Source organism: Lissotriton helveticus, chromosome 8, assembly GCF_964261635.1.
Source record: "Lissotriton helveticus chromosome 8, aLisHel1.1, whole genome shotgun sequence".
In the NCBI taxonomy this organism is placed as follows: Eukaryota; Metazoa; Chordata; class Amphibia; order Caudata; family Salamandridae; genus Lissotriton; species Lissotriton helveticus.
In genome coordinates, this window is record NC_136069.1 from 1261485129 (window position 1) to 1261512540 (window position 27412).

Genomic DNA, 27412 nt, shown 5'->3' on the forward strand with positions numbered 1-27412 from the left:
CCTGGTGTTGGGCTCGGATGATTGCATGTTGTTGTCGTCTTGGAAGAAGTCTTTGTAGTCACGAGATAGGTGACTCCTCCCTTGGACGATAGTGTGCATGGGCATCGGCTCCATCCTTAGATTTTTTTTCCGCCACTGGGTTCGGATGAAACTTTTCCACTACGGTTCGAAATCTACTTTTAAAGTACTTCGACGCGTACTAATTTTCTTCAAACTTCACCAAACAACTTTCAATACCGATAAACATCGACTCGACTTCATCAGCTCGATTCCGGTCGTTGACGCGGGCCGTTGGGCCTATCCAAGCCTTGAGGCCTAACCTCATGGAAAGGATGCCATTCAAAAGATGGCCCGAGTGTGGAGCAAAATTTCCACACAGTGACCATCACGAGGTCTGTAGTATGTGCTTATCGCCAGAACACGACAAATCCAGCTGCACAGCCTGTGCATCCTTTCGATCGAAAAAAGACCATTCGAGATCGGAGGGCCCGTCGTCGCGATATGCAGCGATCAGCTCCGGAACCGGTGGATATCTTCGACGAAGGTCCATGCGTCCAGAAGAAGAGTCCGATGATCTCAAGATCGTTTCCGAGGCAGATGACTCCATACCTTCTGGTCAACGCGTGAGTACCACTGCCCCTACCCCAGCCCAAACACCAAAATCGAAGGCAACGGTCAACACTCCGCCTGCGGGGCCCAGTTGAAACCGGAAAAACACTTCAAAAGCCCCACCATCGAGCCCGGCTCCGAAGAAAATTATGAAGCCTTCCGGTAGATACATATCAAGCAAACTGCTTTTGCCGATACCACCTGCTCCCTCAGCACCAAAACAAAAAGAAGTCCCGGTTCCGCAAGACACTCCAACAGTCGACTCCGAGAGACAAAGCAGCTCCGAAAACAACAAAGCCTGTTTCCGATGCCTCGAAAACAGCTTCCACTCTGAAGCCGATACCCTCGATGCAGAAACAGACAAAGCCTGCTTCCGATGCTTCCAAGTCCACGAAATAGGCTTCGGCTCCAAAGACAATATCTTCAGTGCTGAAATCTATGCCAAAGGACTCAACATCAGCTCCTAAGGCTAAAGACAAGCAACAAACCGGTTCGGAACCGAAAAAATCGGCGCCGAAGGCTGTGCCTCAAGAAGAGGAGCTTTTCCAACCAGATCATTTACTAAAAATAATCTACATTGATCCAGAAACAGGACATGTTTCCACTACACCACACAGGAAGAGGAAGTCGGATACAGCACCTACACCTCCAGTGCCTGTCAAGAAGAAGGACTCTGCCACATCGCCTATGCACCCTTCTTCTCCTGTATCTCCTTCTCCTCCTCTTCATTTAAACATTTCACCTCAAAATTCTCCTCCTCATTCTCCACCACACACACCTCCTTAGGATGTTGATGATAATGAGTATAGCATGGTGGGAGGGAGAGACCCAGATGACCCTTTTCCCTACCCAACAGGTTCACCAGACTGGGAGTATCCAAACCCACAGGATGTACCAGATATTCCTGACCCACCTACATATCCATCTAAACCTTCTCCTCCAGAAGACAATATTGGGTTTGGACACTTAATTAAGAGGGCTGCCATCTATCACAATGTCAACATGCATTCAGATGAGGCAGAGGAAGATTTTTTATTTGACACTTTTGAACACTCCCAAAAATCTGTGCAAATACTGCCAATGATTAAAGGACAAAATACAAAATGTCCCTCTAGGAATTGTTACACCATTAATTTTTAAATTATAAGTTAGTCGCCTAAGCGATCAATGGTTTAATATAAGCAAGGAAAAAAACAGAATTAAACTGTTCTTTATTTTTCTTTTATAAATATTCTCGAGTAATTTTTCTTTTTCTCACACACAATGTATAATATGGCAACAGAAAATACTACTCCATTTGCAAAATCAATTGACAGTAGTATGTGACAACATTTGCTAATAACATGGAGAAAACCAATACCATGCTCTAGAGATTACTTTCCATCATACAATCAGTAGAAATACAAATGATGATATATCCATAGCAAAACGCTGTCAAGCGTTGACGTTTCGGTCCACGTTGGTTAACATAATCCATAGGACCATCATCAGGACCATACGTTGCACATATAAATCTAAAAATGAATATATATATATACATATAAATACAATACAATAATATCCTTGCAAAAATAGTATTGTCTACTTAACCCAAGGAAAAATGGACCTCAGACCAGCATCCTACATGTGCAGAGTAGATCAGCCACCACCAAAACGAGACCAACCATTGTGTGCCTACTACCAAAACATTAACCTAAACCCTTAGTGTACGAATTGAATCAACCCTCACCAAACAGATGAACACTCGTGTGCCTACTACCTTCAAATCAGTGAAATCAACAGAATCTTACCCAATACCTCCAGCCGGAGGTCCTACGACTTAGAACTCAAATATCCACTTATCTAATAGAAAGAAGAGAGAGGAACCAACAACAGCACATTGTCAATGACATGCTGTCCCATTTTAATTATCAAACATCTAAAGCATTTAGACAGCGTAAATCACCACTCACAGATGAAGTCGTAGTGTCTACACCTCAATCGTCCTAAACGTCAGAATCAGACTGCCAACCATAGACAGGAGCTTAGCACGTTACCTGTCAAGTCAAAGAACGTCACATTAATGCCCAGCACAACCCACTCTATAGAAGTACACTAAATAGACCCAAAACCATCGTTCTAAAACCGGAGATGTACGGACCGGCAATGTCACTTACTTAATAGCGCACGTGGAGCACCGCCGTTACTGCCCACTCGACTGCCGCGTTCAAGGAATACATGCCACCAATTCCGTGTATATACGTTGAAAGCGTAATGGCGTCATACGTGTGCAACTACGGCGCCATCTTAGTGAAGGTAGTAAAGTAAATACGAGTCCTCTACGAGTGAATCAGGACATCGGTCGTACCTAGCGTGCCAGGGATGAATCATACTTATCGTGCCAGGGATGAATACTCCAGCCTAGGACAAGGTGGTCGAACAATGTCAAAGAATACAGTGACTACTCTCCTTATCATTAAGGCGGCCATCTTGGAACGGGTCCACGTCCCCATAGATCTACAGTCAAACCACTGCCTTTGAACCTAGACGACTACAATTTTCTCTCGGAAAGTATAGTAATATAGCCACGCTCTATAATTTATGACAATCATAAAAGCTGTCAAAAAATCTACAAGTTACCCAATCATAAGGTGGCCACAGTATGCCACTCAATCAAGGAATTCAGGCCTTTGTCAACAGTATTACACATCCAGATCCATTTATTTTCCCTTAGGGTAAGTAGACAATCCACATTGTGATAACGCTCGTTACTCTTGATTACATCAATAACAAACCATTGCATATCATTAGGCAAATGTGATTTCTGCTGGTAATGTTCTACCAAAGGAGCAGTTGAAACATTGCATCTTATGCGGGACTGGTGCTGTAATACTCGTTTTTTAACTTCCTGTTTGGTCTTGCCTATATATGATAACATGCACAGGCATTGTATACAGTAAATAACCTTTTTAGTGTTACAGTTTGAATGATGGAACAGTTTGATTTCTTTTTAATTCACCTTACAGCTTTTTATTGACTTTGTGGTCGCACATGCCGCACAATTACCGCAAGGGTAATGCCCCGTAACTGGTGGCAGACCCCACTGTGATTGTATCGTATTAGCCACCGGCTCCTTGTAGGCTTTTACCAAGGAATCTCTTATGTTTCTGCCTCTTTTGAATGCAAACCGAGGTTGCGTCAAATGAGGTTCTACTTTCCTGATCAAATGCCAATTCTTATTAATGATGGTCCTAATCTGGTGTGACTCTGAGCCAAACGTAGTGACACATGTGAGGGGCTTGATACCAAGCCCAGTAGTATCAGTCTCCTCTTTGTTTGTCAATAGCGCTTCGCGATTGTAATACCAAGCGCGCTTCATGGCATGTTTGACCAATCTGCAAGGATATGCCCGCATTACCAATTTAGATCTTGGTGCAGTTGCGTCGAAGGCGTAAAAACTGCCCAAAAGGGGGGTTATCGCGTAAGCTACGCGGATGGTGGCTATCATATTTCAAAAGGGTATTCCTTGATGTTGGTTTGGTGTAAAGACTCATCGCTAAAGTGTTGTGGTCATCATAAATGGACAGATCTAGAAGGTTAATGGATGATCTATCACTTTCTAATGTGAATTGTAAATTGCTATCCTGTTGGTTCAACCACTCATGAAAGCTTTGTAGTGCTTCTTCTGTGCCATTCCAAACTAGACAAACGTCATCGATGTATCGGAGGTAATGACTTAAATTTCCAAGGTAGGGGTTATTGTTGTATATCACCCTTTCCTCGAAAGCTGCCACATAAAGGTTTGCTATATCTGGCGCAAAAATGGCGCCCATGGCCACTCCTTTGAGTTGGCCATAGAAGTCCGCTCCAAAAATAAAATAATTCTCATTAAGGGCAATCCTCGCACATTGGACTATAAATTCTGTAGGAACCTGGTGTGGACGTGTCCGTGTTTCCAAAATGTCACTTATTATTGAGAGGGCATCATCTTGCGGAATGCTTGTATATAAGCTGTTAATATCCATCGTGACCAAAATGTCATTAACCGGATCAAATGGTTGGCCTTCGAGTTTCACAATCACATCTCTACTGTCTTGGGTGTATGCTCTCGTGAGAGGGATGAATGGTTTTAGAAAGTGGTCTACGTATTCAGCTAACGGTTGGAGGATAGACTGACACCCTGCCACAATAGGTCTACCGGGTGGGGTTTGGCTATCCTTATGAATTTTTGGAAGCGTATAAAACGCCGGAATGGAATAGTCATCTTTATTCATATAGTCAAACTCTGTTTTGCTTACCCACAACCCCTCCACACCTACAGTTGTCAGTGATCGAATCAGTTTCCGTATTCTCATAGTAGGGTCCCCTCTCAATTTTTGGTAATGTATTCGATTGTTGAGTTGACGTAACACCTCACTGTCATAGTCTGTTTTGTTTTGTACAATGATCCCACCCCCCTTATCAGCAGGTTTTACTACAAGATCATCTCTGCTGGCAAGGGCTTGTAGAACCAATTTGGCTTCTTTTGAAAAGTTGAATTTGACATATTTTTTGCGTTATCACAATGTGGTAAGGGAAAATAAATGGATCTGGATGTGTAATACTGTTGACAAAGGCCTGAATTCCTTGATTGAGTGGCATACTGTGGCCACCTTATGATTGGGTAACTTGTAGATTTTTTGACAGCTTTTGTGATTGTCTGTCATAAATTATAGAGCGTGGCTATATTACTATACTTTCCGAGAGAAAATTGTAGTCGTTTAGGTTCAAAGGCAGTGGTTTGACTGTAGATCTATGGGGAGGTGGACCCGTTCCAAGATGGCCTTAATGATAAGGAGAGTAGTCACTGTATTCTTTGACATTGTTCGACCACCTTGTCCTAGGCTGGAGTATTCATCCCTGGCACGATAAGTTTGATTCATCCCTGGCACGCTAGGTGTACAACCGATGTCTTGATTCACTCGTAGAGGACTCGTATTTACTTTACTACCTTCACTAAGATGGCGCCAGAGTTGCACACGCATGACGCCATTACGCTTTCAGAGTATATACACGGAAGTGGCGGCATGTATTCCTTGAACGCGGCAGTCTAGTGGGCAGTAACGGTGGTGCTCCACGTGCGCTATTAAGTAAGTGACATTGCCGGTCCGTACATCTTCGGTTTTAGAACGATGGTTTTGAGTCTAATTAGTGTACTTCTATAGAGTGGGCTGTGCTGGGCATTAATGTGACGTTCTTTGACTTGACAGGTAACGGGCTAAGCTCCTGTCTATGGTTGGCAGTCTGATTCTGACGTTTAGGACGATTGAGGTGTAGACACTACGACTTCATCTGTGAGTGGTGATTTACGCTATCTAAATGCTTTAGATGTTTGATAATTAAAATGGGACAGCATGTCATTGACAATGTGCTGTTGTTGGTTCCTCTCTCTTCTTTCTATTAGATAAGTGGATATTTGAGTTCTAAGTCGTAGGACCTCCGGCTGGAGGTATTGGGTAAGATTCTGTTGATTTCACTGATTTGAAGGTAGTAGGCACACGAGTGTTCATCTGTTTGGTGAGGGTTGATTCAATTCGTACACTAAGGGTTTAGGTTAATGTTTTGGTAGTAGGCACACAATGGTTGGTCTCGTTTTGGTGGTGGCTGATCTACTCTGCACATGTAGGATGTTGGTCTGAGGTCAATTTTTCCTTGGGTTAAGTAGACGATACTATTTTTGCAAGGATATTATTGTATTGTATTTATATGTATATATATATATTCATTTTTAGATTTATATGTGCAACGTATGGTCCTGATGATGGTCCTATGGATTATGTTAACCAACGTGGACCGAAACGTCGACGCTTGACAGCGTTTTGCCTATGGATATATCATCATTTGTATTTCTACTGATTGTATGATAGAAAGTAATCTCTAGAGCATGGTATTGGTTTTCTCCATGTTATTAGCAAATGTTGTCACATACTACTGTCAATTGATTTTGCAAATGGAGTAGTATTTTCTGTTGCCATATTATACATTGTGTGTGAGAAAAAGAAAAATTACTCGAGAATAATATTTATAAAAGAAAAATAAAGAACAGTTTAATTCTGTTTTTTTCCTTGCTTATATTAAACCATTGATCGCTTAGGCGACTAACTTATAATTTAAAAATTAATGGTGTAACAATTCCTATAGGGACATTTTGTATTTTGTTATTTAATATACCCAGTCCCTTTGGGAATATTGGGTGGCTCTGTTTTGTATAACAATGATTAAAGGAGTCATTAAGCATGCACCAGAAGTGTTTAAAGATCCTGTACGAGCTAGAATCCAAGTATAGAGGAAAAGTACAGAGCGGCTCCTGGGGACCCTGCCTACATTAAAGGACAGCTACCCTTAGACTCCCTAGTAATTTCAAATGCTAGGAAAAGAAGCACCACCTCCTGATAAAGAATCAAAGATCATAGACGCTTCAGGGAAAAGAATAGCTGCCCAAGCTAGCAATACATGGCTCATCGCTAACACACAAGCTCTCCTCGCAAGATACAACAGGGCTCTCTCATCAGTTACAGAAGCTCTTACAACATCTACCGGACCAATATAAGGCACAAGCAAATGACCTCATACAAGAGGGTAAGCTTATATCAAATGCCTCCATTAAATGCGCACTTGATGTAGCAGACACTGCATCCAGAGCAATATACACCAGTGTCCTCCTTAGACGTCACACGTGGCTACGCATTTCAGGATTTAAGCAAGAAGTGCAAACTACTATCTTAAATCAACCATTCAACCACCAACAACAATTGTTTGGTCCAGAGGTATACACAGCACTTGAAGAAAGACACTGACACAGCGAAGTCTATGGTAGCTCTGCAGTCCACCCAAGCACGAGGCTCCCTTCGTCGCTCCTTCTACAGAGGAGGCTCCAAACAAACTGGAGCAGACAATTCAGCTTCTTTAAAACAAATACACAAATATCCTCCAATTGAGGATACTTTAGAGGAGGCTACAGAGGCAACAACAACAAGGGAGGAGGTCGAGGAAATAACAATAATCGAACCTCTCCCAACACAAAACAGTGACTTCCTTCTGCTTCCCCAACCGCATTCCACTCCTGTAGGGGGCAGACTAACACAGTTCCTACCTGTCTGGAATTCCATCACAACAGACAAGTGGGTAAGACAAATTATCCAGTATGGTTACTGCCTAGAGCTTACGGCTACCCCTCCACATATACCACCCGGACAGCGTCCATTGTCCACAGAACATCTAACGCTGCTCCAACAAGAGGTTCTCTCATTGCTGCAAAAAGATGCAATAGTGCTAATTCCGTTGCAACATCAAAGAACAGGGGTTTACTCACTCTATTTCCTAATACCTATAAAGGACGGAACACTAAGACCAATTCCAGACCTAAGGCCTCTCAATCTGTATATACACTCAGATCATTTTCACATGATCACTTTACAAGTGCTCCCATTGTTGCAACAAGGCCATTTCCTAACCACACTAGACCTCAAGGATGCCTACTTCCACATTCCCATACATCCTTCTCACAGGAAGTATCTCAGATTTGTACTATATGGACAACACTATCAGTTCCAAGTCCTTCCATTCGGGGTCACAACTGCACCACAAGTGTTTACAAAGTGCCAAGCAGTAGTAGCAGCACATCTTAGAAGACCACATATCCATGTCTTCCCATACTTAGACGATTAGCTCATAAAAGCCAAGTCATTCAATCAGTGTGTCCAACACACATCTCAAACAATTCAAACACTGCACGACTTGGGGTTTACAATCAACTACACCAAGTCACATCTCCAGCCCTCTCATGTACATCAATACCTAGGGGCTACCATAAACACCAATACAGCTCTAGCTTATCCCAGTCCAGCCAGGATAACAGAGCATTCAAGCCTTAGTCACACAGTTTAAAAACCAACACTCTCTCCCTGCCAGAGTGTTCATGCAACTAATAGGCATGATGGCATCTTGCATTTTCATTGTACCATATGCAAGACTGCAAATGCGCCCATTGCAGGAATGTCTAGCACATAAATGGAATCAGTCTCAAGGACAACTTACAGACCTGGTGTTGGTGGACAGCCGCACACATCGCTCTCTGCAGTGGTGGAACACCAAAAACTTGTCCAGAGGGCGGCCGTTCCTTGAACCTGTGCCACAGATAGTACTGACAACAGACGCATCCCTCACAGGATGGGGAGCCCATCTGCTCCACCATACAACTCCGGGACAATGGACCGCTCCACAAAAGGTGCTTCACATCAATCAGCTAGAGCTGCTAGCAATATTCCTAGCACTAAAAGCCTTCCAAGTACATCTTCAGAACAAAGCTGTCTTGATCCGGACAGACAACATGACAGCCATGTACTATATTCAAAAACAAGGAGGCACACATTCCCTGCAACTGTCCCAGCTTGCACGGAACATTTGGAGATGGGGCATTCCACAAAAGATATATCTGCTTGCAGAACACCTTCCATGAGTTCACAATCAGATAGCAGATCTGTTAAGTCGACAGACACAACAGATTAACGAATGGGAACTACATCTGCAAGTTCTTCTACCATTCTTTCACAAGTGGGGTCATACAGACATAGATCTGTTTGCCACACATGAAAAAGCAAAAATCCTAACCCTCGCCGCCAGGTTTCCACACCCACTGTCAGGCAGATTTGCGTACGCTTTTCCGCCAATCCCACTAATACCTCTATCAGTACGCAAGCTGAGACAACAATCTCTCAAATTGTTCCTGGTAGCTCCCACATAGGCACGCCAACCATGGTTCACCACACTGCTAGAACGCTCTCTAGCTACACACCAAAGACACCATCCATGCTAATGCAGAACCATGGAGACATCAGACATCCAGATCCAAGTCAACTGAATCTGGCGATCTGGCTCCTGAAGTCTTAGAGTTTGGTTACCTTAACCTGCCACCAAACTGTATGAATATCATTAAAGAAGCCGGAAGACCTACTACTAGAGCTTGCTATGCTGCAAAATTGAAGAGATTTGCCATTTACTGCACTAATAATCAAATTGATCCTCTAGATGCTTCCATCCAGAATATCATCTGTTACCTTCTCCATTTACAAAGATGTAATCTAGCATATTCATCTATACGTTTACATCTTGCAGCAATTGCAGCATATCTACAGAATAGACAACGTATGTTGTTATTTAGAGTACCTGCAATCAAAGCTTTTATGGAAGGATTAAAACAAACCATTCCTCCTAGGTTACCACCCTCTCCAGTGTGGAACCTAAACATTGTTCTTACCAGGCTCATGGGGCCCCCCTTTGAACCTTTACAGAAGTGTGATCTGCAATTCCTTACATGGATAACCGCTTTCCTTATTGCTATTACCTCTCTTAGGAGAGTTAGTGAGATTCAAGCGTTCACTATACAAGAACCATTTTTACAATTACACCTTAACAAGGTGGTTCTACGGACTAATCCCAAATTACTTCTTAAAGTAATTACTCCTTTTCATCTAAATCAACCAGTAGAGTTGCCAGTGTTTTTTCAAAACCAAGACTGTGTACCAGAAAGAGCTCTACACACACTAGATGTAAAAAGAGCTCTTCTCTATTACATTGATAGGACCAAATCCTTTCGTAAAACAAAGCAACTGTTTGTAGCTTTCTCTCCACCACATAAAGGCAACCCCATCTCTAAAGCTGGAATTGCAAGGTAGATTGTAAAATGTATACAAATATGCTATCACAAAGCAAAACGTACATTAACAGTTCCTCCTAGAGCACACTCCACACGCAAACTAGGAGCCTCCATGGCTTTCTTAGGGAACATTCCCCTAGAAGACATCTGCAAGGCAGCAACATGGTCTACAACACACACCTTCACTAAACACTACTGTGTTAATGTGCAAGCCAAGCAGCAAGCTGCAGTAGGCCAAGCTGTCCTCAAAACTCTTTCAATCTACTCCAACTGATACAGGTGACCACCGCTAGGGGAGACACTGCTGTACAATCGATGCACAGTGTGAGATCTGCAGCTCGTAAGCCTCGAACGGAAAATGCTACTTACCAGTATACATCTGTTCTTGGCATGTAGAGCTGCAGAATCTCACACACCCACCCGCCTCCCCGGGGCCTGTATCTGTTCCAGTTCTATCTTAATTAGATACACACACATGGACATCCCTTTTTCTATTTCTACTAACTCCATCATTTCCCATCATGGCGAAAAACAATCCAAGGATGGAGTCGATGCCCATGCGCACTATCGTCCAAGGGAGGAGTCACCTATCTCGTGACTATAAAGACTTCTTCCAAGACGACAACATGCAATCATCCGAGCCCAACACCAGGTGTTGATCTAATGCACAGTGTGAGACTCTGCAGCTCTACATGCCAAGAACAGATGTATACTGGTAAGTAGCATTTTCCTTTTTCATGGCTATGGTGTGTGTCCAAGTATCATTCTGATGAAAAGGATACCAAGATACGTAAAAGTTCTAGTTGAAGCTAGATTCCTGCCATCCAGACGTGTGTCCCTGCCCATCTCCCTCCGAGCCCCTAGGCCACAGCTCATGACAAAGGTCTTTGGGATGTTAATACTTAAACCCAGATCAAGCATAAAGGCATTAAAACTATCTAAGATTCTTTGCAAGCCGTTTTAAGTGTGCGCCATTAAAACTGCGTCGTCCGCATAGAGAAGAGCGAGTATAGGCCGCCCACCCTCTTGGTGAAAATCTTGACCACTATTTAGCAGTGCATCAGCCATCCCGTTAATGTACAAATTAAAAAGGAATGGGGCCAGGACACAGCCCTGCCTGACCCCCTCCTTATGAAGAAAGCTTCCGTGCACTGTCCATCTACCCCATAGCGAACACTGGCAGAAACTCCATCATATAGGTGCTGCAGAAAAGCAATAATATTAGGGTCCACCCCTAAGCCTGCGAGGATCTCCCATAACTTAACATGTATTACTGAATCGAAAGCCGCCGTAAGGTAAACAAAGACTAAATACAGTCTTCCCTTTTCGGCTCTTGTATATTTCCCTAGAATGATAGCCAGGTTTAAGCTCTGTTCTATGGTGCCAAGCCCTTCCTGGAAACCGTACTGTACATCCGAGATTACCTGGTTTTCTTCCGCCCAGTCTTGAAAACGTTCCAGGACAACTCGTCCTGCCTCCTTTACCATTGAATCAAGGAAGGAAATCGGTCTATAACAACCGGGGTCTTGGCGGTTCCCCTTCTTAAAGATTGGGATAATAATGGACTCCACCCAAGTCTTTGGAAATGTGTCCGATCTAACACTCTGCCTCACAAATGGAGAGAAATACCCTCTCAAAGTGTATCCTCCAGGCGATTGATTGTGTGGCGCTTTCCATGCCTTTTTAAGAATAAAAGCTGGCATCAGGCAGTCAGTGGTGTCCGAATGAGGGGAGGGTTTTTTACTCTGTTCCACAGCTTTACCATGACCTTTCTGACCTTTCTGATGTTCATCAAGCTGGACAGGGGCCCTTGCCTTCCCCCGAAGTAGACTTAAAGTAGTCTTACTCAGCTAGTTGTACAGTCTGCCAACTCTGTCTCATGCATGGGTGAGACCACCCTCTGAAGGGAAGCATCAACAAATTTCTCATTCAAAGGGAGGAACACCTGGCACTCACCATCCTGAAGTACCTTTTACCGGTTAGCAACTGCCCTGTATTTCAGGAGAGTTTCAATAATTATTATGCTGACAGTTAAATGAGCAGGACCTGATTATCCCTCAACACCTTTCTCTTGAGCTGTAATTCAGATGGTGAGGATATGCCGCTTGACTCCGCTGACCACATTCGGACGATGTGGAGCCTGAAATTTAGGAACTCTGCCCGAAGTCTAATTTAAATAAACTGCACTTTGGCGCTGCAACATCTTATACTGCTCTAGTAGAAGTAGTAACTAATGCAATATAGGCAGACTGACTGTTCTGAGTGCCCCCCACCTGTGAAGGTATGCCACTGCACCTCCTTGAACTGGAGTTGCAGCTCCACACAAGGCATTTCAGAGGCACGCAGTGTGATGGGCCACACCGTTATCTCTAAAAACCTTCAAGGGCCTATGGCATATGTAGTCCTCTGTTCTTTTATAATGTTGATGTGTCTGGTTGCTAGCAAGAAAATGGAGAAAGTATGTGCATAGTCTGAGCCTGTGCTGCTGACATGAAATCGTGTTTTTTAAAATGTGGCACACCGCTTTATTTTGCTTTTTAGTTTGCATATAACAGTTTATAAAAAAAATAATAACGAGAAGCAAAAGTAAGGGCATGATCACGTCCCTAAAACCAATATGTAATGGGGAGGTAAGTATGCACAGGCAGCCTTCCACATTGGGGTGGGATACGGCAACAGTACTATGTTTCAGTAGGATAAGAGACAATGAATTGTAAGACAACACATGGCCAAAAAGATCGGGCAGAATCGTCTGCCACACTAACAGAGAACTGTATGTCCTAGTGCTTCAACCAACCCCCCTCACCTTGAAAAACTTGTGTGGGCAACCTCTACTTCTATAGGTAACCTTTTTCGCCTTCATGTAGAGTCCATCCCCGACTTCCATTCTTCCAAAGTCGGCACCGCAGGGGAGCCCCAGTGACTCGCTATATCACACTTGGCTAATACAAATCGCAAAAGAGGAGGGACGCCCAATAGAGCATATTTGGGCTCAAGAGGTATGTTTTCTCCCCAGACACCTTGCTGAGCTCCCCCACCACCTGTAACCAATATACCTGATTGGCTGGCCAGCTCCAGATCGTGTGGACAAATGTCCCCCATGTCACCCAACAACACGGCCTGTCCAGGGACGTCGCCCTTCCCATGTGATGTAGGTGGTCCCTATCATTGTAAACTCAATACAATATTTTAAGTAGTATGATGCGAAGCCAGAACATTATGGCGACCTCCCTTGGGTGCATCAAGGCTGCCTCTCAATCCATGTCTTAGAGTATCCCTCCTAAGCCCCCCCCCCCCTTCCCCCGCCCCCATCGAACTCTCAGCTTAGCCAATGTGTCTGGCATATTGTTGTTTTGTAAGAGAGGGAGATAGCGTTTAAATTCAACTCTTCTAAGAGCACTCTACCCTCGAGAGGGGCATACTCGAGCAAATCCAACTTCCCCAGGCCTTCTGCTTGCCAAACTTGGCATAATTGTGCGTACTTTAAGTATTGGTTAGGACTTATGTGGGTATCTCCATGAAGGGCCGAAATGGGCTTCAGACCACTGCCACCCCTCCCCATCCAGGAGATTCCCACCAGATGCCAGGACCAAAACACCTTAAGTTTCTCATTTCGCAAATCCACGTGCCCTCCTAGAGTGAAGTCACCCGCTTTATCTTACCTGCCCAACCTATACATCTATTGACTTCCCTCCAGTCCTCCATCTCCACTCGTGTCGCCGGTAGCAGCGTCTGAAATCCCTTTCCAATGACGAAGTAGTGGAAATTGGACCGGATGGCAAACTGTGCTCGCTCCATCCTGTAAGTGGAGAAGTCCTGCCGAGCGAAAGACCAGTCGTTGGTAGCCACCATAATGGACACCCAGTAATAGGCCCTTACGTCCGGAAGAGCAATTCCACCATTATATGGGATGCGTTGAAGGGTCTTGAACGCTATCCTAGGGTGACCGGCATCCCAAAGCAAAGACCCCAGGTCTCTCTATCTTTGCGAACATCTCCTCTGGAACCAGGTAGTATGTGTTTTGTAAGACGTAGAGCAGTTTGGGGAGCTTTATCATTTTAATGACAGCTGCTCTTCCCATCAGAGATGGGGCAGCAAACGCTAACTCACCGCCTCTTCCTGAAATTTGGGCACCACACAGTACAGGTCCCCACGCAGACAAGTCTCACTATGAGGAGTTACAAATGCACCCAAGTATTGAAATCAATGAGTCTCCACCTGGCGTGTCCAGGGGAGAGTGACTGGATCCAGGGGCCCAAGGGACGACAAAGCACCAAATTACTCCAGCTAATATGGTAACCAGAATATGACTCAAACATTTGTAGGATTGCCGGAATTGTGCTTGCCAGTTCAGTCACATAAAGCAGTATTCTCAAATATCGGGACAGGAACAAATCAGGGCGCACATTGATTCAATAGTGAGAGCAAATAGCAATGAGGTAAAGAGTCAACATTGCTGGGTACCCCGCCCGATCTGGAAGGTAGAGGAAAGCACCCCAATTACCCTCACTGCCACAGTAGAGACCTGATAGAGCAAGTTAACCCATCACCGATATTTGGGGCCAAAACCGAACTTCTGCAAATTCTGGTGAAGGTAGGGCCAATGAAGTGCATTGAACGCCTTTTCAGCACCCAACGCTAGAAAGACATGGGGTTCTTCCCTGTGGCTCACCTCTTGACATCCAGTTGTGGGGACCGCATAGATAAGTCTGGTGGGGATGTATGACGTTACATCGCGAACTTTTACAACGCACACCGTTACAACGCAATTTTTACAACGCAGATACATTTACAACGAATGCTTTTACAACGCATGACATTACATGGCAGATGCTATTACAACGCATGCCATTACAACGTAAGTATAGGTAAGTATATTATTTTTTAAAAAAATGTAATTTAGTAAAATTTAATTAATTTAATAAATTAAATTATTTTTTAATAATTAATTTGTAAATATATATACTTTAAAAAATAGTTTATTTTAAAAAGAACAATTATTATTAAAGAACTAATATTAAAAAATAATAAAATTATTACAATTAATTATTTAAATTATTTAAAATTATTTATTTAAAAACTGAACCCTAAAAATACCCGTTACCCTGAACCCTTAAAATACCCATGTACCCCATAACCCATACCTAGCCCTGAAACCTAAAAATACCCCTGTACCCCAAAACCCAAATCTAGCCGTGAAACCTTAAAATACCCCTGTACCCCAAAACCCATACCTAGCCCTGAAACCTAAAAATACCCCTGTACCCCAAAACCCAAACCTTGCCCTGAAACCTAAAAATACCCCTGTACCCCAAAACCCATACCTAGCTCTGAAACCTAAAAATACCCCTGTACCCCAAAACCCAAACCTAGCCCTGAAACCTAAAAATACCCCTGTACCCCAAAACCCAAACCTAGCCCTGAAACCTAAAAATACCCCTGTACCCCAAAACCCAAACCTAGCCCTGAAACCTAAAAATACCCCTGTACCCCAAAACCAGCCCTGAAACCTAAAAATACCCCTGTACCCCAAAACCCAAACCTAGCCCTGAAACCTAAAAATACCCCTGTACCCCAAAACCCAAACCTAGCCCTGAAACCTAAAAATACCCCTGTACCCCAAAACCCAAACCTAGCCCTGAAACCTAAAAATACCCCTGTACCCCAAAACCCATACCTAGCCCTGAAACCTAAAAATACCCCTGTACCCCAAAACCCATACCTAGCCCTGAAACCTAAAAATACCCCTGTACCCCAAAACCCATACCTAGCCCTGAAACCTAAAAATACCCCTGTACCCCAAAACCCATACCTAGCCCTGAACCCTAAAAATACCCCTGTACCCCAAAACCCAAACCTAGCCCTGAAACCTAAAAATACCCCTGTACCCCATAACCCAAAACTAAATATATACTATTACTTAAATTAATTTATTTAATTTACATTTAAAAAAAGTGATTTAAAAAAATAACATACTTACGTTGTAATGGCATGCGTTGTAATAGCATCTGCTATGTAATGTCATGCGTTGTAAAGGCATGCGTTGTAACGGATCCTGCGTTGTAATGGTGTGCGTTGTAATAGTTGCGTTGTAAGGGTTGTTTCCCGTCTGGTGGACCTACTGGTCATGAAGCCAGACTTATCTCTATGTATAAGCGGGACTGTCCCTGTCAAGAGTCTGGTGGCCAGAATTGTGATTATGACCTTCGTTTCAATATCTAACAGTGATATAGGGCGATAGGAGCACTAATATTTGTTATTTAAAGCATTTCAACGAGTGTGGTAGATTACCAACTCATTTTTTATTCCATCACAACTGCTGCAGTGCTACTTAAAGCTGAGGTATGTAAAAGACCAAAGTTCCTCTGGTCCATTAAAGTATTTGGAGATTAATTGCATAAATATATGAAAAGAAATGTGATGAACAATAAATTATATATCTGCTGTATTCATTTTTTTTTCTCTTTTTCTTGTCAGAGAATTCTGGGACATAGTGCACTCGTTTGCACATGAGCAAAAAAGGCTTTTCCTGCAGTTTACAACCGGCACAGATAGAGCACCTGTGGGAGGACTAGGAAAATTAAAAATGATAATCGCCAAAAATGGCCCAGACACAGACAGGTATTGTAACAATGTTTTCTTTTAAATCCAAAATTTGAAGAAATTATTAGAATCTGAGACCAGTATGTTAATTGTAATCTTTTCCAGTGTAATGTGCAAGCTATGCTGTTATCGCCTATGAACTGTTTAAACTCGGCACCTTCTATAAATGCTTGGTGAACCATGAAAATAGCATTTTCTGATATTGTAATTTCCCGATGTTTTACAGTTCGATTTTACATACTATTCAATTAGACTTATAACCCCACACTGCCAGTCTCCTCTATGTGGACTTAATGCCACAAACTTCAAGACTGACTCAGACTACCATTCTGCGTGTTTCATGGTTTCTTCCAGTCAAACACCAGCCAACATAGATTTTGAAGCCATGAAGGCTCTAATAGATTGCGCCCAAAAACGAAATGTAGCTAGACCAGTTTCTGTGAACGATATATGTTACACCTCCCGGCCAGCGTGGATGAAAACACGGGGGCAAAAGTTTTTAAAAACATTAAATGATATCAAAGCTGGTTGGCGTTCTGTGGTCTGTACTTACCTAAGCGCAACTCGTATTCTTTTAGACAACTGACCACACAAACACTTCTGTGTTTAGAAAAACATGAGTAGGATATTGACCTAGAGGATGTCTTTGTCCTTCTACCAATGATAAAAGTCACTCATTCAGGAGTAAGCATCCCAAAAACAGATGTGTAGGGGCCTAACTTCACTTTCCTTTCTGTAGGAAAGTAAGTACAGCAGAGTTGGAACCTTAGCTGACAAATGCTTTCTAAATGAGCTTTCATTATAGAGCCAGATTCGGAAGAACAACAGTAGAATGTTGATATCCCTCAGGCTATTATACCTTGAATGATGGTGTATTGTAAACCGAATGCCTCTGAGAGGCTTACAAGCCAAGCATTGCTGATCGGCAAGATTATTTGACACTGGAGAGTGTCCTGCAGGAATGACAGAACAAAAGTTTTTTATGGATGTTACGGCAATCCCAGATTCTGCCATTTAGCAAAAAAAATTGAAGAAGTAAACAGTATCTTCTTGAATGGAATGGAGGTCCTGTTCCAGACACCAGTTTTTCTGGGAGGAGTTGAATCACTTGCGAGGACTTATCTGCCCAAGCACCACAGATTGTACCTGTAGATTTTGTCAAATGGCCCAACGTTTTGTCATCCTTCCAGGAAATCTCAAAGTGATCAGTTTGAGATGAGTATTGCCAAATGGACCTGTCGTGAGTTCTGAGTTGCTTTCCCTTCTGGGTCTGACTTCAAACAGAAAAATTCTGGCAAGTGGCCTTTTGAGAAGGTAAGCAAACTGGTCCAATTGGCATGGGCCCCAAATGTAAGATGGTTTCTCTTTGAACATCCCGTCTCTGCTGTCTGAATCTGGATTTTCTATCTGCTGTATGATTAAAGAAGCCCGGCAGGTGCTCTGCAGGGACTTAAATCTTTCAAATAAGGCAGAAATGCCAAAAATCTTTTGCTAACTAAGCTAAAATCTTTTGCTAACTCAGCTAAAATCTTTTGCTAACACAGCTAAAATCTTTGACCTTGTGAACCTCAATCTATTTATATTCTTCACTGCCATCTTCCAGAGGACACTACAGTTTGACTGATCTTTTGTTGGAAAATTCACAGCAAAAGATCTCACTAATAACTCCAAGCTGTTTATGTACATTTCCAGCTCCTCTGAGTACTATTTCCCAACCGCCCCCTGGATTTTTCCCCACACCTGGTACCCCAGCCAGTTGTGCTTGTGTTTGATCCCATCACCAAGTCTGCGAGTGAATCCAATATTTCCCGTCCCTGCCGTTCCACACCTCCATATGAGCAAGCTACCAACACATCTCTTGTTTGGCAGATCATCTAACAGATGAGTCATGTTTCCAAAGGATAGGCCTTTAAGGATATGCGTGGTTTTCAGTTGTTGAATGGCCCTGTAATGGAGATTTAGTTAGAATCTAGGCCAAGAGCAACCTGACAATCCATGCAATCTGCCTCAAGGATTGGTTGACCCCCTGATCATTACCGTTCTTAATTCTTTCTTTATTGCTTACATTTTTTAATTGGGTCGCTCAAGAGTCACCTTCATCAAATTGACCTGGGACACCAAAAATGCCAGTGGCTATCATGGACAAAGTTGAGATTTCTGAATATTGATTAGAAATTCCAGGTTCTCCAGGAACGTTACCGGCAGTTGATGTGTAAGGAAAGATTGGTTGGTTGGTTGTAGATTATTTGATATCCCTTGGCTCTCAGGAACTCTGACACCAGTTGCATGAGCTTGTGAAACACCAAGTGGTGGAAGACAGGCAGAATGGGAGAGCAGTGAATGTGTACATTAGATACTGTCTCTGAAACTGTACGAATCTGCAATGTGGCTTGAAAGTAGGTATGGTCAAGTAAGCATCCTTTAAGTCAAGAAGCACCGTCTGATCATTATGTTGCAAGATATCTTTTTCGGAGGAAACAAAGTGTATAAGTCTTGGGTGGCCATACTGAACCAGAGAAACATGAAAGTGAGGAAGAATTCTCAACTGAACTTCCTTGGTTGAAGTCTTCGGTGGTGGTGCCTCTGTAACACCCTCTAGAGATACGCCCTCTGTTGTTTCTGTCACAGGATGGGAGGAAATCTGGCTGGTTTTTTTTGTCCCGGGAGTTTCTTCTTCTGATGCCTGTGCATCTCTGGGGACCCCGATAAGTTCTGCTTTACCTGTGTAAACAAATTTGTCTAAATCTTTCACAAAACGGTTTTCCAAAATAGAGTCCCCTCTTCTACAGGACCATCCTCCAAAGACGCCAAGTGACCCAGTTTATTGTCTACTCTGATGAGGATAGAAAGGCGCCAAACCGGAGAAATAGCAACGTTTGCATTACCAAATAGGCAGATGGCATGTTACGCTCATACTTCCAGACCTTCAGGATTTATTGCAAGACTCTCATCCTTTGCTGTGATTACGAAGTCTAATATTTTAGTAAGGAGGCCTGGTAGGTCAAGGTATTTATTTTGACAGCCTCTCCATGCCTCGCTTAGTATGTCAGAAGAATTAAAGGTGGATATTGTTGGGTCTACCGCAGAAGTTGCCGCTCCCTGCGCCTGCAGTTTATTTCTAACTTCCCTGTCGAGGACCTTGCAGAGGCAGAATTGCACAGTTACTTTAGTGGAAGGGGTTCAATCTTCACTTCTGAGATGATCCAAGTCTTTTGACGAAAACATTTCATGTGAATCCTGTTTGGCTCTTCTCCCTCACCTGATTCCACTTCTAAAGGTCATTTACTATCGAAATTGATGTCTGATCTCGAATAGTCCGAGTCTAGGGAGTTAAATTCCCCTTCATCCAAATAATCATCAATCTGAGGATCGCATTGATAATTTCGATCACCAGCCAATAGTGACTTCCACGTGCTAAAATTATCTAGGTGATGCTCCTTCAAGCCTGTGTTGAGTAAAGCACACAGCTTGTCAAGTGATTTGGTGTGCACTGAATGTTTACATTTATAAGAGCAACTTGTGACCTTAGTGCCTTCACAATTTCACTCGCAGACAGCACTGAACCCAGATTCTACTGTGAAGGAGTAATTTGCGGGAGGGAGCGAATAGCTTATAAGTGCTTTCCAATAGCTTTTGATGCAGGAAAGATAGCTTTGTGAAAAGAGCCTTGAACCGATGCAACAATAGTGTCCAAAAGATGCATGTTCACAAAATTATTGTGTTCCTCCTGTACAATCCCGCTCTGGAAGATGCTAATACTGGCTGGTAATGTAGCCAGTCTAGCTCTCCTCATTGGTACTCAGGGTAGATGATGGAAATACCCACAGTGTGAGGTGACCTCTAGAGATTCGTTGAACACTTCATTGTTTTTAGGGGTTACTGCCAATGTCCTTAAGTGAAGAATGGGGTAAGAGCCACTCACCCCTGCCAGTGCAAATGCAGAAAGATGATTACGGCTTAGAGGGGGTACCGCGACACTGGCTCTCTAGTAGCAAGCCACTGGAATTTTACAACTTTTGAGGGTGGGGGGGCGGGGAGGCGGGGGGGTGAATAGGAAAGCACTAGAAGAACACACATGCCATCAGAAAATGGTGGCAGAAGTCACGGCAAATCAAATCTGCTGCCTCTTGTCCCATGCTCAAGTGACAACAGGGCTGAGTAGTCGGGCAGGTGTGGAACAAATACAAAACAATAACGTAGCTGAAAATTGGTTGCAGAAACAGGGGCGGCTCCGTAGTGGTAGAGGTAGTGATGGAAGACCGTCTCCCCACCTCAGCGTAAAATAAAATGATAAAACAATATAAAAAAATTAATCCGCTGACTAGCTGAGCCAAGGAGTCTTGTCCTGGCCAGGGAGGAAGAGTGATAGGTGCACTGTAAAGTGCGCATGTCGGTTTGGCCAGCCGTCTTAGGCCGGCCAAACAGACATGCACACTTAGGTGTCTCCAACACAGCTGGGTTGGAGAAACAGCATAGATTCCCAGGCATCGTCTGAGCGGCAATTCAGGCCGCTCAGACCAATCCTGGTGCTGCTCTCCTGCTAATGAGCGCATCGTCTGGATTGGGTGGGGATCCTGTGCTGGTGTCCCATGGACTGCTGGGAGGCCAACTGGAGCAGGAGAGAAAAGGAGGACTGAAGCGGCCGGCAGCGTTGGCGGCAGGACAAGTACGTTTTTAAATAATATATTTCCCCAATCTCCGTGTGCAATATTGGCAGGAAGTCAATTCTCATAAAAATAACATTACTGTTGTGCTGCCAATATCCGAAGTACAGTTCAACCCAAACAGTTCTGTTAGAAAAACAGCTGTCTTGTATCCTATAGTTTCCTTTTATTAGAGTAATTTCAGTATAGGCTCCTTCCGAAAATGCTCTTCATTGCATGTGTGAGCATCTTCAGGGTGACATTCTTTAAATAGTGCTGCTGCTAAACATGCAATAACTGGAGGTTCAACTCATCCTGTAAAACCGAATTTAATGTACATTTCCAATATTTATTCTGAAATAGATCGGTTTAGCCATAAAAGGTCAATTATCAATTTCTATATAATGGATAGTCCTAATTCTTATAATTAAAAATAATCTCCTGTTAGTTGTGCCCTTCGAGTACAGCTGGCATTCCAACACAAGTAGAACCTTTGGACAAATCTCGTGAGATGAGGGCCCGTCAGATCATTTCTAAGAAACTATGAACCAGCACTATTTTCTGAATTAAACACCTTTGATCTTCTTCAGTAAAAACAATGACACTGTTTCATTTAGATACTCTTTAAATGAAGGGGAAGATAAAAAGAAATATAAATTATTGACCTGTGAAATACATTGTGATGCAGTTCTAGAAGAAGAGCAGATACTTGTTTGAGTATACAGGGAAATGTAGCATGTGAGTTTGAAATTGCCCTACAGCAGGATTAGCATTGTGGTTATCTGCATCAAGTGCTTCATATTGGTTCCCTGTCCACCTGAGCTCCGAGCAGCCTCGTTTGGGTTTCACTGGTTAGTAAGTCCTCCCTCTAGATAAGGCGCTGTGTTCTCGCTTGTTTCACATCCTTTTGTTTGCTTCCTTCAATTTAGCTAGTCTCTTGCTTTGAAGAAATCTAGCAGAAATTTCTCTTTTGGTTTTGTACACACCGTTGCTCCCCCCATTGGACGTACATGATGTAATGTAATGTGTTCAATATTTATTAAGAGCTCGATCACCCCACGGGTATCCTGGCCCTGAAAGATAGAAGTTCCAATACACACGCAGAGTTAGCCCACTGCAGGTGATGTAGCACTACACTCTGGGGAAAAGATGGGTTTTAATTTTTTTTCTAAACTGTACGAACATAACCTGTATTCAGTGCCTATCTTTTATCGGAAGTGGCTGTAATTTTCTCCTTTATATTTTCTCATATGTGGCGTGGCCAGGCTAGCATCAAGAGTAGTAAGAGAACCCAATTGAGGATGTTTGGATTGAGCTATTGTCCATAACTGTATTGAAAATGATTGAACATAGTCTAGCCTTCAGTAACACCTTATCTGGTAGAGAGACTATCTAGCTACAGATTATTTACTGACCCCTCACCCCCATCCTCCCTGCTCTGCGAACTGGTTATGGTGTAAGGGGCACTTTTTATGGGCCTTAGTCTTTTACACACCAGTGGTCCGTTCTGATCGCAGTACTTCGCTCCTTGCGTGTAAAGTCACAAATGTAACTGATTTCAGCTGTGGCGCCTATATAGGTACTGCGCACGTCATTTCTGGTAGAAATGCCAACACAGAGCCGAACTTCACTACCTACTGGTGCACAGGGATACTGCTAGAAAATCTTCTGGGTCCAGTCTAACCGGGAAATTCGAAAGTAAGGCATCTGCGGCTCGATAGTCTCTACCAGATAAGGCGTTATCGATGGTAAGTAACTTGCTCTTTTATTTCAGCTCCCGATGAGTGCTCTATGTATTCTGCTGACAACCATTTTGAATTAATGTTTTAGTTCTTGCATAACTATCTGCCAAGGAACTTTTTTTCCCAGGAAATTGATCTTGCCACAAAGGAGATTAAGAATTCCCCATTTAAAACAATCTTATTCTTGGTGCGCTTTCTAACGCATACAGAACCACTAATAATAACATGATCTCCCTACCATCAATAGTTGCTGGTGAAGGAGCAGGCCCCTATGATGAAGCATTCTACCTAGTGTTTGGGGAGGGTTCGGCATCCTTTTTTTGTGACAACAGTTCTGCTGGGAAGCCTTGGAAGTTGTGAGTGTAGCAATCCTAGATAAGAACAACACAGTTCTTTTGTTTTTTATTTCCTGACTGATGGTGGCAAAATAATAAAAAGAAGCTGACGGCATGCCAATTCACAAAAGTAATTTTTTCCTGCAAGGTTGATTACTACCAAGTAGTTACGGTAGAGGGGGGTGCATAATTGTGGCATTTCTCCTTTTCTGGTTACTTTAATACATACTGCACCTGGTTGGTCACTACCAGAGTGCCCTTCCCATTAGAAAATATTGCTTATACATGGTAACAGTACCCGTACGTCTTTCTGAAATTATCCAGAATATGACCATGTTTGACTTCCCTGGCATACGTTTGAACAGTAAGACTAGAGAAAGAAAAAGCATTTCTATACAGCAAGATTACTGAGATTGTCAATATTTTACCACTGTTTTTCTTTACTACAATAACGTCTCCTTAGTAGCAGGGATTTCACAATAAAAAAATTAAATCAACACCGAGTTGTTTTTAGAGGAAACTGAACATTATTGTTTTGATTAATTTAGGTATCATTCTATGGCGTTCATAGTATTTGGGCATGTTATCATTGAGCCGACAATATTTTCTGGTTTACACGCTGATTCTAATGGCCCAGTTTTAACAATGTTGTATGTAGAGTTAATTGAAATACGTTTTGTAAACACTTTGTAACTATTGTGTAGAGTAATGACGTAGTTGTTTTTATAATTCCTATAATGGTCTCATTTTTACTTTGATTATTTGTGCTGCCCACCTAGTTTGTAATTTCCATTTGCTTCTATTTGTTTCCCATAGGTTGCCCACCTCTCACACATGCTTCAATGTTCTTTTACTTCCGGAATACTCCAGCAAAGAGAAACTGAAAGAACGATTATTAAAGGCCATTACGTATGCCAAAGGATTTGGCATGCTATAAAACAAGAAAAAGTACATCAAAAGGGATCAACTGCATAACGTCCCTGTCCAAAAATACCAAGGCCATACGATAGTGATCTACAAGTAGTCACCTGTGTTTGTGCCTCCCTTCTTCACTGGGGACATTGAGCTGGAACAGCAGATTTCAGCCGCGTATATGAACAAATTCTTTATTTTTTTGTTCCTTTTAGCGTGAAAGTGTTTCGTATTCTTTCACTTGTATGTACAGAGAAGTTTTCCTGAATATTTATTTTAAGGGTTAAATCACTTTTGCTTGTGTTTATTACTGCTTGAAGTTGAGCCTTTTGAATATTTAAACAAAAAACTGTACTTTCCCAATTAAATCATTGCCATCAGTTGTAACATTCAAGTATATGCTAATTTTTATTTGCCCCTCATCTTTTCAAATCAGGAACTGTACTTTTTTAACAGTTTGATATGAAACTTGAAGTCATGAAACAGTGTGATACAATTCCTTTACTGCTGTTCAAGCCCCCACAGAGTATTCTTGAAATCCTTACTCAATAAAGTTGGAAGGGAGAACATTGAATGTCAAAAAGTCGCCTTGAAAAGTTTACTTTAGCCACAGCACAACAAAACTAATAAAAAAGAAATACTCTATGCGTTGTCCTCATATGTCCGGTAATGCATTGTTTCATTGGCGCATCCTGTTTCTTGGTATGTGAGAGGGTAGAAATTAGACATATTGTTTAAAAAAATTAATGGGACAGTTCATTTTCTGCCAAACAACTATAGGATAGAGCAGAGTTTGTTGCCAGAAAGATAGGACATTATTGATGTATTCTAAACCAGAAGCATGTGGAAGTGCACTTACAATTACGTATATTAATTGCCCATTGCATTGACCTTTTAAATAGACAATCCAAAGTCTTCCCTACATGCTTTGTCATCATATTTTTTTGACCTGTTCCTTTATCAAGGCACATGATCAGTGTTGCAGTATAATTAAAAGGGATAGCTACTGGGTGTAAAGAAGTTGTCTTCTCACAGTAGATAAGGCTGAAAAATTACAGAAACAAAATTTACTTCTGATGCCTCTTTGTTGTATATTGCTAACTTCTCAATATACTTCTAGAAAGGAAATGTTTTGATCACTTTTATGTACAACATTACAATTTATACCATTGGTTAAAATTTTTACATCAATGACAGATCATATCAGAAATAAATTTGTTTACTTTTCCTGGTCTTCTGTGTGTGTTAAATCTGTTGAGAAAGTTAAAGGATTGGCTTTTTTTTTTACCTGACCTAAGATAATAATTGATAGATTGTTTTCTTGCTAGTAGTCTGGTGGTAGATGATGTGCACTGCTGAGCTTGTGCCTTGACAATTGCTATAGCCTATTTTTGCAGACAAAATTAATGCAGATGATTTGGATGAAATCGGCATAAAAGCTTATTTGAGCAAATGTCATTGTTTCTTAAATTAGTGCGCCACATACATTTTTGAGGAGATTAACTTGTTTGAGACAAACTACAACGGTAAAATGTTTTTATTGCTTTTCTTGAGTGTCCTTCCTAACCACCTGTATAGCATCAGCAGGTCCCTAGTAAATGCAGGCTTGTGTTTAAATTTCACTTATTAGCTTCTATTCTGGTTAATAGAATATTGGTTCTAATGAATATAGCCATCTTCTGTTGTGCAGTATTTCTTCATCGAAGCAAATAAGTGGCTAAAATCGAGGAACTGTCTAGACTTTTGGAACACTGATTTTGTCAACTGGTAATAGCTCTAATTGTGCAGACCTGGTCTCTTAGAATTTGAGACTTTGTTCCACGTGCAGAGAACTATCTCTGCATGCTCTACAATATTGTATGCTTACATTTTTATCCTTCTTTCATATTCCTTTGATGTTCAGCAACCCCATTTTAAAAAAGGGGCACTTGCCACAGCAAAAAAAAAAAAGAAGTTTGCATTGTAAATTTGCCTTTTTACACACCAGCCTTCCCCCTTCCTGACATCAGCCATTTTCTTCTGCCGAACGGGTAAAGGGATTGGAAATACTTGGGCTTTTCTCCTCATGGAGCCTCTCCAACCATGCAGCATTTTTTCCATGTCCTTACCTTTTATTCTATGTTTGTTCGCAGTGCCTATTCCATTGCCTTGTTTACCTGGTCTCCTGTGATAATAAACAGGACTGGCCACAAGGAAGGCAAGTTATGCAAATCTCTGATTTTAGACTGTGACCCTCACCGGTACTGTCTTCAGTGTAACAGTAATTAACAGCTGTCTACACATCTCTTTGGAGCTTGCAGCAATTGTGATCTTACGGAGAGCTGTCTCTCATAAAAGCAAAACTTAAGAAGCTGTCTTTCCTGTGGACTTCCAGCCCTGGTGAACTATTCATTACAGACTTACCTTCATGGAGAAGTGGCAGGGCTTCACATGGGCATTGTTCTTGAGGTACCATCTAGGTATAACACTACAGTAACCTCCAACCACCTGATACAGTAACACTGGGAGTCTTATGAATAGGAGCTCTGGGCCTAATTCAGACTAAATCATTTGCAGGTTTTACGGATTACATATTTCTGCTTTTCAGTTACTCGTTTTATATGCGGGCTGGGATTTCAGCGATTGAGCAAACAGCGCAGAAGAAGGTGATTTCAAATTTACTGGTAATTACCACGTAACATAGTAGCCTCTGGCTTCCTATAGCATTTTTTTGCCCTCACCTCTGCACAGTTATGTGATTTCACACAAAGGGGCATGCACAATTGTCCTCCAGCCTACTTTTTAGTCCTTCCCCATTTAGACATCAAGCAAGTGGCAAAGTTCAATAATGCAGGAGTGCCTTCTCCTTACAATCAGAAAGTGAGTTCACAGATAGGTTGTCTTATTGAGAGTTGG

General features: G+C 42.3%; 1 protein-coding gene across 1 annotated transcript in view; it reads left to right on the forward strand.

The window, feature by feature from the left end:
- UBE3A (ubiquitin protein ligase E3A) overlaps positions 1-25744 on the forward strand; it is a 337766-nt gene extending 312022 nt beyond the window's left edge. Inside the window, exons 10-11 of the mRNA XM_078658239.1 lie at positions 16760-16903; positions 24422-25744. Of these exons, the coding sequence (XP_078514365.1) occupies positions 16760-16903; positions 24422-24542 (265 nt within the window). The 3' untranslated portion in view covers positions 24543-25744. The remainder of the gene's footprint in view (positions 1-16759; positions 16904-24421) is intronic.
- Positions 25745-27412: the final 1668 nt, after the last annotated feature.